Source organism: Salmo salar, chromosome 29 (genome assembly GCF_965601325.2).
Source record: "Salmo salar chromosome 29, fSalSal1, whole genome shotgun sequence".
Lineage (NCBI taxonomy): Eukaryota > Metazoa > Chordata > Actinopteri > Salmoniformes > Salmonidae > Salmo > Salmo salar.
This window is the reverse complement of record NC_138319.1, coordinates 28,085,150-28,098,976: the sequence shown is the minus strand read 5'-3', so window position 1 is coordinate 28,098,976 and position 13,827 is coordinate 28,085,150. Positions and strand designations below refer to the sequence as shown.

The following is a 13,827-nucleotide window of genomic DNA, read 5'->3' as shown; positions in this document are numbered from 1 at the left end:
AGGCCGAGGCAAAACCAACACCTGCTTTTCCATCAGTGCCGCTAATACCAATGCCTTTACCTCCGCCTTAACAAAACCCCTAGGCACGGAGATATCGAAATGGTCTGCCAAAGTCTCTAAATCCACTCTCCTACAATTCTCAAAACCCTCCCACGTTGGGTTATCCAGAAAAAACTTCAGGTTAAAGTTGGCCATATTCTAAATCCACCACCTAACTACTACACAGCACTAAACACTACACCAAACACAACAACCACCCAATCCACCTTTACTACCCTAGTGTGCAGGCACAAGCTGGATCAAAAATATCCCGGATGAGCCCCCATCTTACGTTCTCCCCTCGGGTGTAGCTCGTCTGAGGAGGAGACGTAAATGCCTGGGCCTAAACACACCAGGTAATACAGATGAAAAGGGAAGAAATGTGGGGTGCAATGAGCGATAAATAAATCAGACCACAACCAGAACTCAATTTTAACCCTCAGGGGATGTTTAGTGAATTAGTTAAATAAACAATATAACACACCCATAAATAATTAATAAGAAACAAAACAACCACAACAAGGGAAGGTAAGAGAAGGGAAATGTTTGGGATCGGGGTCCAAGTAATGAAAATAAACAAAAGGTCCCTCCTCTTCTACACACCTAATCCTTCCTAACACACTCTAAGCCCTAACCCACTGTCCTACCTGGTTCCAAGAAAAATACAAGGGTGACACCCGCCCGGCTAACCTAGTGTATAAAACAATGGGTTATCTACGTGAGAATGTACACCCATGGGCAGATCTACCTTTTCCCTTCTCCAGGACCTAGGTAGGGTGGAGCGCCTCAGGAGGACAGGCTGAAACACAAGGAAATTAACACAAATAATCAAACAAAAAAAACAAGTGTCCTCTCTCTCTCCCCCTCCTCTCTTCTCTTCTCACACGGCAAACAGATATCCTCTCTGTAATCAGCTACAGCCACGCCCACCATCGTTAGCCGCAACTCGGTACACCTGTAATGCCCAAGACAAACACACTAGCAGGGGAAAAATGGGGAACAAGAAAAACGTAACACGTAACAAGGGAGTACCAGGTAATAACATGGTTATATACAGGAAGTACCAGGTAATAACATGGCTATATACAGGGGTACCAGGTAATAACATGGCTATATACAGGAAGTACCAGGTAATAACATGGCTATATACAGGGGTACCAGGTAATAACATGGCTATATACAGGGGTATCAGGTAATAACATGGCTATATACAGGGGTACCAGGTAAAACCATGGCTATATACAGGGGTACCAGGTAATAACATGGCTATATACAGGGAGTGCCAGGTAATAACATGGTTATATACAGGGAGTGCCAGGTAATAACATGGTTATATACAGGGAGTACCAGTACCGAGTCAATGTGCAGAGGTACCAGGTAATAACATGGCTATATACAGGGAGTATCAGTACCGTTTCGATGTGCAGGGGTACCAGGTAATAACATGGCTATATACCGGGAGTATCAGTACCGTTTCGATGTGCAGGGGTACCAGGTAATAACATGGCTATATACAGGGAGTATCAGTACCGTTTCGATGTGCAGGGGTACAAGGTAATAACATGGCTATATACAGGGAGTACCAGGTAATAACATGGTTATATACAGGGAGTACCAGGTAATAACATGGTTATATACAGGGAGTACCAGGTAATAACATGGTTATATACAGGGAGTACCAGGTAATAACATGGATATATACAGGGAGTACCAGGTAATAACATGGATATATACAGGGAGTACCAGGTAATAACATGGTTATATACAGGGAGTACCAGGTAATAACATGGTTATATACAGGGAGTACCAGGTAATAACATGGATATATACAGGCAGTACAGGTAATAACATGGTTATATACAGGGAGTACCAGGTAATAACATGGTTATATACAGGGAGTACCAGGTAATAACATGGTTATATACAGGGAGTACCAGGTAATAACATGGTTATATACAGGGAGTACCAGGTAATAACATGGCTATATACAGGGAGTACCAGGTAATAACATGGTTATATACAGGGAGTACCAGGTAATAACATGGTTATATACAGGGAGTACCAGGTAATAACATGGTTATATACAGGGAGTACCAGGTAATAACATGATTATATACAGGGAGTACCAGGTAATAAAATGGTTATATACAGGGAGTACCAGGTAATAACATGGCTATATACAGGGAGTACCAGGTAATAACATGGATATATACAGGGAGTACCAGGTAATAACATGGTTATATACAGGGAGTACCAGGTAATAACATGGTTATATACAGGGAGTACAGGTAATAACATGGCTATATACAGGGAGTACCAGGTAATAACATGGCTATATACAGGGAGTACCAGGTAATAACATGGTTATATACAGGGAGTACCAGGTAATAACATGGTTATATACAGGGAGTACCAGGTAATAACATGGTTATATACAGGGAGTACCAGGTAATAACATGGTTATATACAGGGAGTACCAGGTAATAACATGGTTATATACCGTGAGTACCAGGTAATAACATGGTTATATACAGGGAGTACCAGGTAATAACATGGGTATATACAGGGAGTACCAGGTAATAACATGGTTATATACAGGGAGTACCAGGTAATAACATGGTTATATACAGGGAGTACCAGGTAATAACATGGATATATACAGGGAGTACAGGTAATAACATGGTTATATACAGGGAGTACAGGTAATAACATGGTTATATACAGGGAGTACCAGGTAATAACATGGTTATATACAGGGAGTACCAGGTAATAACATGGCTTTATACAGGGAGTACCAGGTAATAACATGGCTATATACAGGGAGTACCAGGTAATAACATGGTTATATACAGGGAGTACCAGGTAATAACATGGTTATATACAGGGAGTACCAGGTAATAACATGGTTATATACAGGGAGTACCAGGTAATAACATGGCTATATACAGGGAGTACCAGGTAATAACATGGTTATATACAGGGAGTACCAGGTAATAACATGGCTATATACAGGGAGTACCAGGTAATAACATGGCTATATACAGGGAGTACAGGTAATAACATGGTTATATACAGGAAGTACCAGGTAATAACATGGTTATATACAGGGAGTACAGGTAATAACATGGTTATATACAGGGAGTACCAGGTAATAACATGGTTATATACAGGGAGTACCAGGTAATAACATGGTTATATACAGGAAGTACCAGGTAATAACATGGCTATATACAGGGGTACCAGGTAATAACATGGCTATATACAGGAAGTACCAGGTAATAACATGGCTATATACAGGGGTACCAGGTAATAACATGGCTATATACAGGGGTATCAGGTAATAACATGGCTATATACAGGGGTACCAGGTAATACCATGGCTATATACAGGGGTACCAGGTAATAACATGGATATATACAGGGAGTACCAGGTAATAACATGGTTATATACAGGGAGTACCAGGTAATAACATGGATATATACAGGGAGTACCAGGTAATAACATGGTTATATACAGGGAGTACCAGGTAATAACATGGTTATATACAGGGAGTACCAGGTAATAACATGGTTATATACAGGGAGTACCAGGTAATAACATGGATATATACAGGGAGTACAGGTAATAACATGGTTATATACAGGGAGTACCAGGTAATAACATGGTTATATACAGGGAGTACCAGGTAATAACATGGCTATATACAGGGAGTACCAGGTAATAACATGGTTATATACAGGGAGTACCAGGTAATAACATGGCTATATACAGGGAGTACCAGGTAATAACATGGCTATATACAGGGAGTACAGGTAATAACATGGTTATATACAGGAAGTACCAGGTAATAACATGGTTATATACAGGGAGTACAGGTAATAACATGGCTATATACAGGGAGTACCAGGTAATAACATGGCTTTATACAGGGAGTACCAGGTAATAACATGGCTATATACAGGGAGTACCAGGTAATAACATGGTTATATACAGGGAGTACCAGGTAATAACATGGCTTTATACAGGGAGTACCAGGTAATAACATGGCTATATACAGGGAGTACCAGGTAATAACATGGTTATATACAGGGAGTACCAGGTAATAACATGGTTATATACAGGAAGTACCAGGTAATAACATGGCTATATACAGGGGTACCAGGTAATAACATGGCTATATACAGGAAGTACCAGGTAATAACATGGCTATATACAGGGGTACCAGGTAATAACATGGCTATATACAGGGGTATCAGGTAATAACATGGCTATATACAGGGGTACCAGGTAATACCATGGCTATATACAGGGGTACCAGGTAATAACATGGCTATATACAGGGAGTGCCAGGTAATAACATGGTTATATACAGGGAGTGCCAGGTAATAACATGGTTATATACAGGGAGTACCAGTACCGAGTCAATGTGCAGAGGTACCAGGTAATAACATGGCTATATACAGGGAGTATCAGTACCGTTTCGATGTGCAGGGGTACCAGGTAATAACATGGCTATATACCGGGAGTATCAGTACCGTTTCGATGTGCAAGGGTACCAGGTAATAACATGGCTATATACAGGGAGTATCAGTACCGTTTCGATGTGCAGGGGTACAAGGTAATAACATGGCTATATACAGGGAGTACCAGGTAATAACATGGTTATATACAGGGAGTACCAGGTAATAACATGGTTATATACAGGGAGTACCAGGTAATAACATGGTTATATACAGGGAGTACCAGGTAATAACATGGATATATACAGGGAGTACCAGGTAATAACATGGATATATACAGGGAGTACCAGGTAATAACATGGTTATATACAGGGAGTACCAGGTAATAACATGGTTATATACAGGGAGTACCAGGTAATAACATGGATATATACAGGCAGTACAGGTAATAACATGGTTATATACAGGGAGTACCAGGTAATAACATGGTTATATACAGGGAGTACCAGGTAATAACATGGTTATATACAGGGAGTACCAGGTAATAACATGGCTATATACAGGGAGTACCAGGTAATAACATGGTTATATACAGAGAGTACCAGGTAATAACATGGTTATATACAGGGAGTACCAGGTAATAACATGATTATATACAGGGAGTACCAGGTAATAAAATGGTTATATACAGGGAGTACCAGGTAATAACATGGCTATATACAGGGAGTACCAGGTAATAACATGGATATATACAGGGAGTACCAGGTAATAACATGGTTATATACAGGGAGTACCAGGTAATAACATGGTTATATACAGGGAGTACAGGTAATAACATGGCTATATACAGGGAGTACCAGGTAATAACATGGCTATATACAGGGAGTACCAGGTAATAACATGGTTATATACAGGGAGTACCAGGTAATAACATGGTTATATACAGGGAGTACCAGGTAATAACATGGTTATATACAGGGAGTACCAGGTAATAACATGGTTATATACAGGGAGTACCAGGTAATAACATGGTTATATACCGTGAGTACCAGGTAATAACATGGTTATATACAGGGAGTACCAGGTAATAACATGGGTATATACAGGGAGTACCAGGTAATAACATGGTTATATACAGGGAGTACCAGGTAATAACATGGTTATATACAGGGAGTACCAGGTAATAACATGGATATATACAGGGAGTACAGGTAATAACATGGTTATATACAGGGAGTACAGGTAATAACATGGTTATATACAGGGAGTACCAGGTAATAACATGGTTATATACAGGGAGTACCAGGTAATAACATGGCTTTATACAGGGAGTACCAGGTAATAACATGGCTATATACAGGGAGTACCAGGTAATAACATGGTTATATACAGGGAGTACCAGGTAATAACATGGTTATATACAGGGAGTACCAGGTAATAACATGGTTATATACAGGGAGTACCAGGTAATAACATGGCTATATACAGGGAGTACCAGGTAATAACATGGTTATATACAGGGAGTACCAGGTAATAACATGGCTATATACAGGGAGTACCAGGTAATAACATGGCTATATACAGGGAGTACAGGTAATAACATGGTTATATACAGGAAGTACCAGGTAATAACATGGTTATATACAGGGAGTACAGGTAATAACATGGTTATATACAGGGAGTACCAGGTAATAACGTGGTTATATACAGGCAGTACCAGGTAATAACATGGTTATATACAGGGAGTACAGGTAATAACATGGCTATATACAGGGAGTACCAGGTAATAACATGGCTTTATACAGGGAGTACCAGGTAATAACATGGCTATATACAGGGAGTACCAGGTAATAACATGGTTATATACAGGGAGTACCAGGTAATAACATGGCTTTATACAGGGAGTACCAGGTAATAACATGGCTATATACAGGGAGTACCAGGTAATAACATGGTTATATACAGGGAGTACCAGGTAATAACATGGTTATATACAGGGAGTACCAGGTAATAACATGGTTATATACAGGAAGTACCAGGTAATAACATGGCTATATACAGGGGTACCAGGTAATAACATGGCTATATACAGGAAGTACCAGGTAATAACATGGCTATATACAGGGGTACCAGGTAATAACATGGCTATATACAGGGGTATCAGGTAATAACATGGCTATATACAGGGGTACCAGGTAATACCATGGCTATATACAGGGGTACCAGGTAATAACATGGCTATATACAGGGAGTGCCAGGTAATAACATGGTTATATACAGGGAGTACCAGGTAATAACATGGTTATATACAGGGAGTACCAGGTAATAACATGGATATATACAGGGAGTACCAGGTAATAACATGGCTATATACAGGGGTACCAGGTACTACCATGGCTATATACAGGGGTACCAGGTAATAACATGGCTATATACAGGGAGTGCCAGGTAATAACATGGTTATATACAGGGAGTGCCAGGTAATAACATGGTTATATACAGGGAGTACCAGTACCGAGTCAATGTGCAGAGGTACCAGGTAATAACATGGCTATATACAGGGAGTATCAGTACCGTTTCCATGTGCAGGGGTACCAGGTAATAACATGGCTATATACCGGGAGTATCAGTACCGTTTCGATGTGCAGGGGTACCAGGTAATAACATGGCTATATACAGGGAGTATCAGTACCGTTTCGATGTGCAGGGGTACAAGGTGATTAAGGTAGCTATGTACATATAGGTAAGGTTAAAGTGATTAGGCAACAGGATAGACAATAGACAGTAGCAGCAGCGGGTAGCCATTTGATTAGATATTTAGCAATCTTGTTTAGCAGTCTTATGGCCAGGGGGTAGACGCTGTTCAGGGAACAGTCTATGTCTTGGGTGGATGGAGTCTTTGACAATTTTTTGGGCCTTCCTCTGACACTGCCTGGTATAGAGGTCCTGGATGGCAAGGAGCTCTGCCCCAGTGATGTACTGGGTCATACTCTCCACCTTCTGTAGCGCCTTACAGTTGGGTGCCTTGCAGTTGCCTCACCAACTGGTGATGCAGCCAGTCAAGATGCTTTCAATGGTGCAGTTGAATAACTTTTTGAGGATCCGAGGGCCCATGGCAAATATTTTCAGCCTCCTGTCGTGCCCTCTTCACATTTGTGTGGGTGTGTGGACCATGTTAATTCCTTAGTGATGTGGACACCAAGGAACTTGTAGCTCTCGACCCGCTCCAATACAGCCACATTGATGTGGAAGGGGGCGCTGTTGTCCTAGTACCACCCTGCTAGGTCTCTGACTTCCCCCCTATAGGCTGCCTCATCATCGTCGGTGACCAGTCCTACCACCATAAAGTTGTCAGCAATCTTGATGATGATGTTGGAGTCGTGCGCGTCCACGCAGTTGTGGGTGAATACAGGAGGGGACTAAGCACACACCCTTGAGGGGCCTCTGTGTTGATGGTCAGCGTGGATGATGTGTTGTTGCCTTCTATCACTGCCTGGGGGCGGCCCATCAAGAAGTCCAGGATCCAGTTGCAGAGAGCGGTGTTCAGTCCCAGGGTCCTGAGCTTGGAGGGGACAACGGTGTTGAATGCAGAGCTGTAGTCGATGTGTCACGAAATGAAGAAGACGAAGTGATAATGAGGTCTTATTGTTGTACATTCTAACATAAGATGGCTTTCTCACACCTTTTTTAAACTGATGTATTTTTGTGTGTTTTTAAGCATGTTTCTCTTCCCTTGTTTTGAATTTCACTGTTTACTCAAAGGAGCGCCGCTGTCAACCAAGGAGTGCTTCTATGGGTGGAATACGGGAACACACAACTTTCTGGAATTCTCAACCCCTCCTGAGAAGTATCAATAATTCAATGTACATCCTATTGGTGTATTTAATGGCCATGGAAGCAACGTGTGCCAGAATGGTTATGGACAAAGACATGGAAGGACCTCTTGCGAAACTTTGGAACTGGAAAAACGGGGCAGAGCTACAACAGACTTTCGAAGGCGCAAAATCCGGACTGGATCACAATGTAAAAATGAATGTGAAATGTTTTATTTAGTAGGATCTATTCCATCCTAAGCCCTTTAGTGGGATCTATTCCATCCGAACCCCTTTAGTGGGATCTATTCCATCCTAACCCCTTTAGTGGGATCTATTCCATCCATACCCCTTTAGTGGGATCTATTCCACCCTAACTCTTTTAGTGGGATATTTTCCACCCTAACACTTTTAGTGGGATCTATTCCATCCATACCCCTTTAGTGGGATCTATTCCACCCTAACTCTTTTAGTGGGATCTATTCCACCCTAACTCTTTTAGTGGGATTTATTCCACCATAATCCCTTTAGTGGCCTACATTTGTGTTTGATACATTTCGAGTCTACCCATACATTATTATAATTTTTTTGTGTTCACACTTTTTGATGAAATCTTGCCAACTTGTGTTTCATGGTTACCGTGGTTCCCAACTGGTCACTGGAACTTGAAAGTTTTACAGTTAAGAGTCCTGGTGCTCCAAACTTCCAACAGGTGGTGTAGTCTGTTTTTATGATGTCACGATCGTCGTAATGATTGGACCAAAGCGCAGCGTGAGTAGCGTTCCACATCTTTATTATAACGTGAAACTTCAGCAAAATACCAAAAAAATAAATGATCAAACGAATGTGAAGACAGTGAAGTGCAAATAGGCACCTACGCAAAAACAAGATCCCACAAAACACAATAGGGAAATGGCTGCCTAAATATGATCCCCAATCAGAGACAACGCTAAACAGCTGCCTCTGATTGGGAACCATACCAAGCACACCAACATAGAAATAAACAACACAGAACACCCCCAGTAACGCCCTGACCGACTATACCATAGAGAACCAAGGGCTCTCTATGGTCAGGGTGTGACATATGACAAATCAACAGCATTCTTACATAGGTATTAATTTTGTCCAGGGTGGTGAGGGCAGTGTGGAGTGCAATGGAGACTGTGTCATGTGTGTGCACTTCAGAACTCTAGTTCACCCTGAGACAAAAAACGTACCAGAAAGTATTCATGGTTATTACATACTATAGTTGGTTTATATCATGTATGTACCAGTTTATTTTGGGTTATTATGGGGTAAGGCAGCTCATCAGGCATTTATGCTATATTTAAGCAATAGGGCACGAGGGGTTGTGGTACATGGCCAATATACCATGGCTAAGGGCTGCCTGGATACAGCCCTTAGCTGTGATATATTGGTCATTTAAACCACAAACCCCTGAGGTGCCTTATTGCTATTATAAACTGGTTAACAATGTAATTAGAGCAGAACATTTTTTTAGTTTGTCATATCTGTGATATACAGTCTGATATACCACAGGTGTCAGCCAATCAGCATTCAGGGCTCAAACCGCCCAGTTTATAATCATCAACAGTCAATGGGTATACTGTATATAATTTATTGAAATGACCATGGAACAGCCGTAGATATTGCACCTTTGAAGCAACACAATGAAATCATATTGAACATATCTGAAACATGAACACACCTGTAATAAAACATCATAGCCACACACCTGTAATAAAACATCATAGCCACACACCTGTAATAAAACATCATAGCCACACACCTGTAATAAAACATCATAGCCACACCTGTAATAAAACATCATAGCCACACCTGTAATAAAACATCATAGCCACACACCTGTAATAAAACATCATAGCCACACACCTGTAATAAAACATCATAGCCACACACCTGTAATAAAACATCATAGCCACACACCTGTAATAAAACATCATAGCCACACACCTGTAATAAAACATCATAGCCACACCTGTAATAAAACATCATAGCCACACACCTGTAATAAAACATCATAGCCACACACCTGTAATAAAACATCATAGCCACACACCTGTAATAAAACATCATAGCCACACACCTGTGTTGACTACAAACACACTTCTACACTATAGAATACCTCACTGTACTGAATTAGAGAGACCAAGAGAATACACAGACTGGTTGTCTGTGGAACTAAATGCCTGCTGCCTCTTGGCTAATGCCACACCTGGTACAATACAGGGCAAATCAACAAGCAGAATTTGTCATGGGATGTTTGAAATGTATATTCTGGTTGAAATTCGGTTTTCTTTTTGAAGTCATCAGATACCCATGCATGGTTAAGTCCATTTTGCAGAATTTTGTTGACCACATTTTTGTGGTCTCTAAAAAGACTTCTTTCTGGAGAGTGGAGTGGTGAGTTATTCCAGGGCACCAGATTACTTACAGTAGGGAGAAACCTAAGAGGTGTGTGTGATGTACAATACCCCCCCACCCCACCCACCCCCACCCACACCCCACACCCACACACACACACACACACACACACACACACACACAAACACACAGTGCCTGCACTAAAGCGCTTTGTTCTGGTCAAAAGGAACTGTAAAAGTGACCCTGTACAAATACAGACTGCTTGCTCAGGGCAGGATCATGCTTTGTTAGGTTACTGTCAAGCACTCAGTGACAAATGTATTATTAAAAGAGTTCTAAAGAAGTACATTAAGATTTAAGGCACACACACAAACAAAGAGATACAAAAATATAGTATTAATGAGTTGTTGTTGTCCCAGGTCCTAATACGTGTTAACACAAAGGTGTACACACACACACACACACACACATAGATAGTGAATGAATCTCAATTGTCTTTCATGGATTCCACAGATCAGAGGATGTGGCTGCATGCTAAGGATCTTGTTACCTTCCACTGCAGTGAAGTCTGCTGAGGGGAGAATGGCTCATAATAATGGCTGGAATGGAGTGAATGGATTGATATCAAACAGATGGAAACCCTGTGTTTGATGTGTTCGATTCCAATAATTCCATTCCAGCCATTACTATGAGCCCGCCCTCCCCAATTAAAGTGCCACCAGCCACCTGTGTTTCACTGAAAGATAATGCTGGATTGTAAGCAGTGTGTGGAAGTAGAGTGGAGCAATCTTACCCGACAGTGTTTAAACAGTTGAATGAAAATGATTTGATGTAATGACCATAGACTAATATAATCCCAGTCATTGTGTCTATGTTTGGTATCCCTTCCTACAGTCTGTAATTTATTGTGTGGATGATGATGCCATTTCCAGTTTTAGATGTTGTCACATACAGTAAAAGTAGAAAGCAGATTTTCCAAATACATATTTTATTATCCATTTCATAGCTCTTAGCTTACAGAAACCCAGTACACCTCAGGAAAATGCATACATACATTTGGACACTTTGAAATGGCAAAATTAAAAAGGTTTTCTCTGGCTCCAATTGGACAGAGGATATTAAACAACACAAAAATATTTTGTGGTACTCTGTGAAAACAGATGTTTTCATGTTTATCAGGAATACTACACTTGCTGTTTATGAAACAGACCAACAACATTGATACATAGAGTTACACACAAACTGATATGAAACTCAAAAACACCTTCAGAATCAATACAGATATGATGAACAATAATAACCACATTTATTAAATGATTTGTATGAATACGGAAATCTCAGGTTAAAAAACGAACCATCCTGAAACAGCGTCTCTATGCATATTGAGATATTTAGCTGTTTGTAAAGCATAAATAGGGTAAATAACACAAACACACACACACATATAAATCATCTCCAGGTCATGAGATCAGAGACTTTTCTTCAGTTTAGATTTCCTCTTCTGACGCTTGCTATGAACACACACATAGACACACAATGTTAGACAAACATACACACAACTTTTACAACACCTACACACATGCACACGCAAAACACACACATACACAGACATACACACACGTGTACTCACAGCAGACAGCGTTGTACCCTCTGGGTCCAGTCTTGAGAGGGATCGGCACACACAAACTTGTCCCTCCGAGTGTGGAAGCTGCAACAACACATCACAATGTCAACACATATCACACACACACACATACACACACACACACACACCTACACACACACACACACACACACACACACACACACACACACACACACACACACACACACACACACACACACACACACACACACACACACACACCAGAGGAGGCTGGTGGGAGCAGCTATAGGAGGACGGGCTCATTGTAAAGCTGGAAAGGAATACATGGAATGGTATCAAACACATCAAACACATAGAAACTAAATGTTTGACTATGTTCCTTTCATTCCATTCCAGCCATTATAATGAGCCATCCTCCTAAAGCTGCTCCCACCAGCCTCCTCTGACACAGACATGCACACACACACACACCCACGTGCACACAAACACACACACAACACACATTACACACACTCACAGATAGTGAGTGAATCTCAATGGTTTTTCCTCTAACCTCACCTCGTCAAAATGCACACAGTGTGTTTTGGGCTGTGATTGGAGGATAACTCACACGACAGCATGGATGTCACAGAAAGAGGTAATGGTCTGGTAAGTGTAGTCTTTCAGCCGTCGGCATGGCACTGGACGCCGAGTGTACTTCAGACAGCAATCTATCACACACACACACACACACACACACACACACACACACACACACACACACACACACACACACACACACACACACACACACACACACACACACACACACACACACACACACACACACACACACACACACACACAGTAAGATAGGGAGAGCATGTGTGTGTGCATGTGTGTGCTTGTTTATCATGTGTATGTATTTGTACTATGGTGTGTGTGTATGGTGTGTGTGTTTGTATTAGCACTCACCTGATTGTGTGGAGGGGATGAGGGTGAGGAGAGATAACAACACAGCCAGGACACACACTCTACAGCGTAGCATCCTGATCTTCAGATGGGTTCCACAGAGACAGAAAGTAGGGAGAGTGAGATAGAGTGTTTCAGTAGATGTGTGTGTGTGTGTGTGTGTGTGTGTGTGTGTGTGTGTGTGTGTGTGTGGTGTGTGTGTGTGTGTGTGTGTGTGTGTGTGTGTGTGTGTGTGTGTGTGTGTGTGTGTGTGTGTGTGTGAGAGAGAGAGAGAGAGAGAGAGAGAGAGAGAGAGTGTTTCAGTAGATGTGTTATCTGTAGTGTGTGAGAGAAAGATCGAGTGTGTTTCTGACTGGGAGTTTGTGTTCTTTAAGTAGGGCTCGGGCTGGATTTCCCCCAGATAGCAGTGTCATGGAATGTAATGGCAGGGGGTGTTGATGTGGGGTGAGGGGGCGTTGTTAGGCTCTGGTGCGACTGTTGGTATGCTCAGGTGTTTCGTGTGTGCATGCTCTGCCAGTGAGATAAAATGTCTTCTCCATGTCCTCCTTTGCTACAGATGAATGATCTTGTTTT

General features: G+C 41.5%; 1 protein-coding gene across 1 annotated transcript; it reads right to left on the bottom strand.

Moving 5' to 3' along the window:
- Window positions 1-11,668: 11,668 nt before the first annotated feature.
- On the bottom strand, window positions 11,669-13,609 carry LOC145850169 (C-C motif chemokine 20). The gene is made up of 4 exons (XM_045710923.2): window positions 13,258-13,609; window positions 12,914-13,013; window positions 12,328-12,405; window positions 11,669-12,208 (listed from the first exon to the last, which is right to left on the bottom strand). Exons 1-4 carry the CDS (start codon window positions 13,328-13,330, stop codon window positions 12,166-12,168), a joined length of 294 nt encoding a protein of 97 aa, XP_045566879.1. The 5' UTR covers window positions 13,331-13,609; the 3' UTR covers window positions 11,669-12,165.
- Between the last annotated feature and the right edge of the window lie 218 nt (window positions 13,610-13,827).

What these genes read in the sequence shown, in the direction of transcription:
- LOC145850169 (XM_045710923.2), bottom strand. Translation starts at nt 13,330, where the DNA reads ATGCTACGCTGTAGAGTGTGTGTCCTGGCTGTGTTGTTATCTCTCCTC. An exon ending in CATCCCCTCCACACAATCAG is followed by an intron (nt 13,014 to 13,257) that starts GTGAGTGCTAAT and finishes TGTGTGTGATAG; the next exon opens with ATTGCTGTCTGAAGTACACT. An exon ending in AGGGTACAACGCTGTCTGCT is followed by an intron (nt 12,209 to 12,327) that starts GTGAGTACACGT and finishes GTGTGTTCATAG; the next exon opens with CAAGCGTCAGAAGAGGAAAT.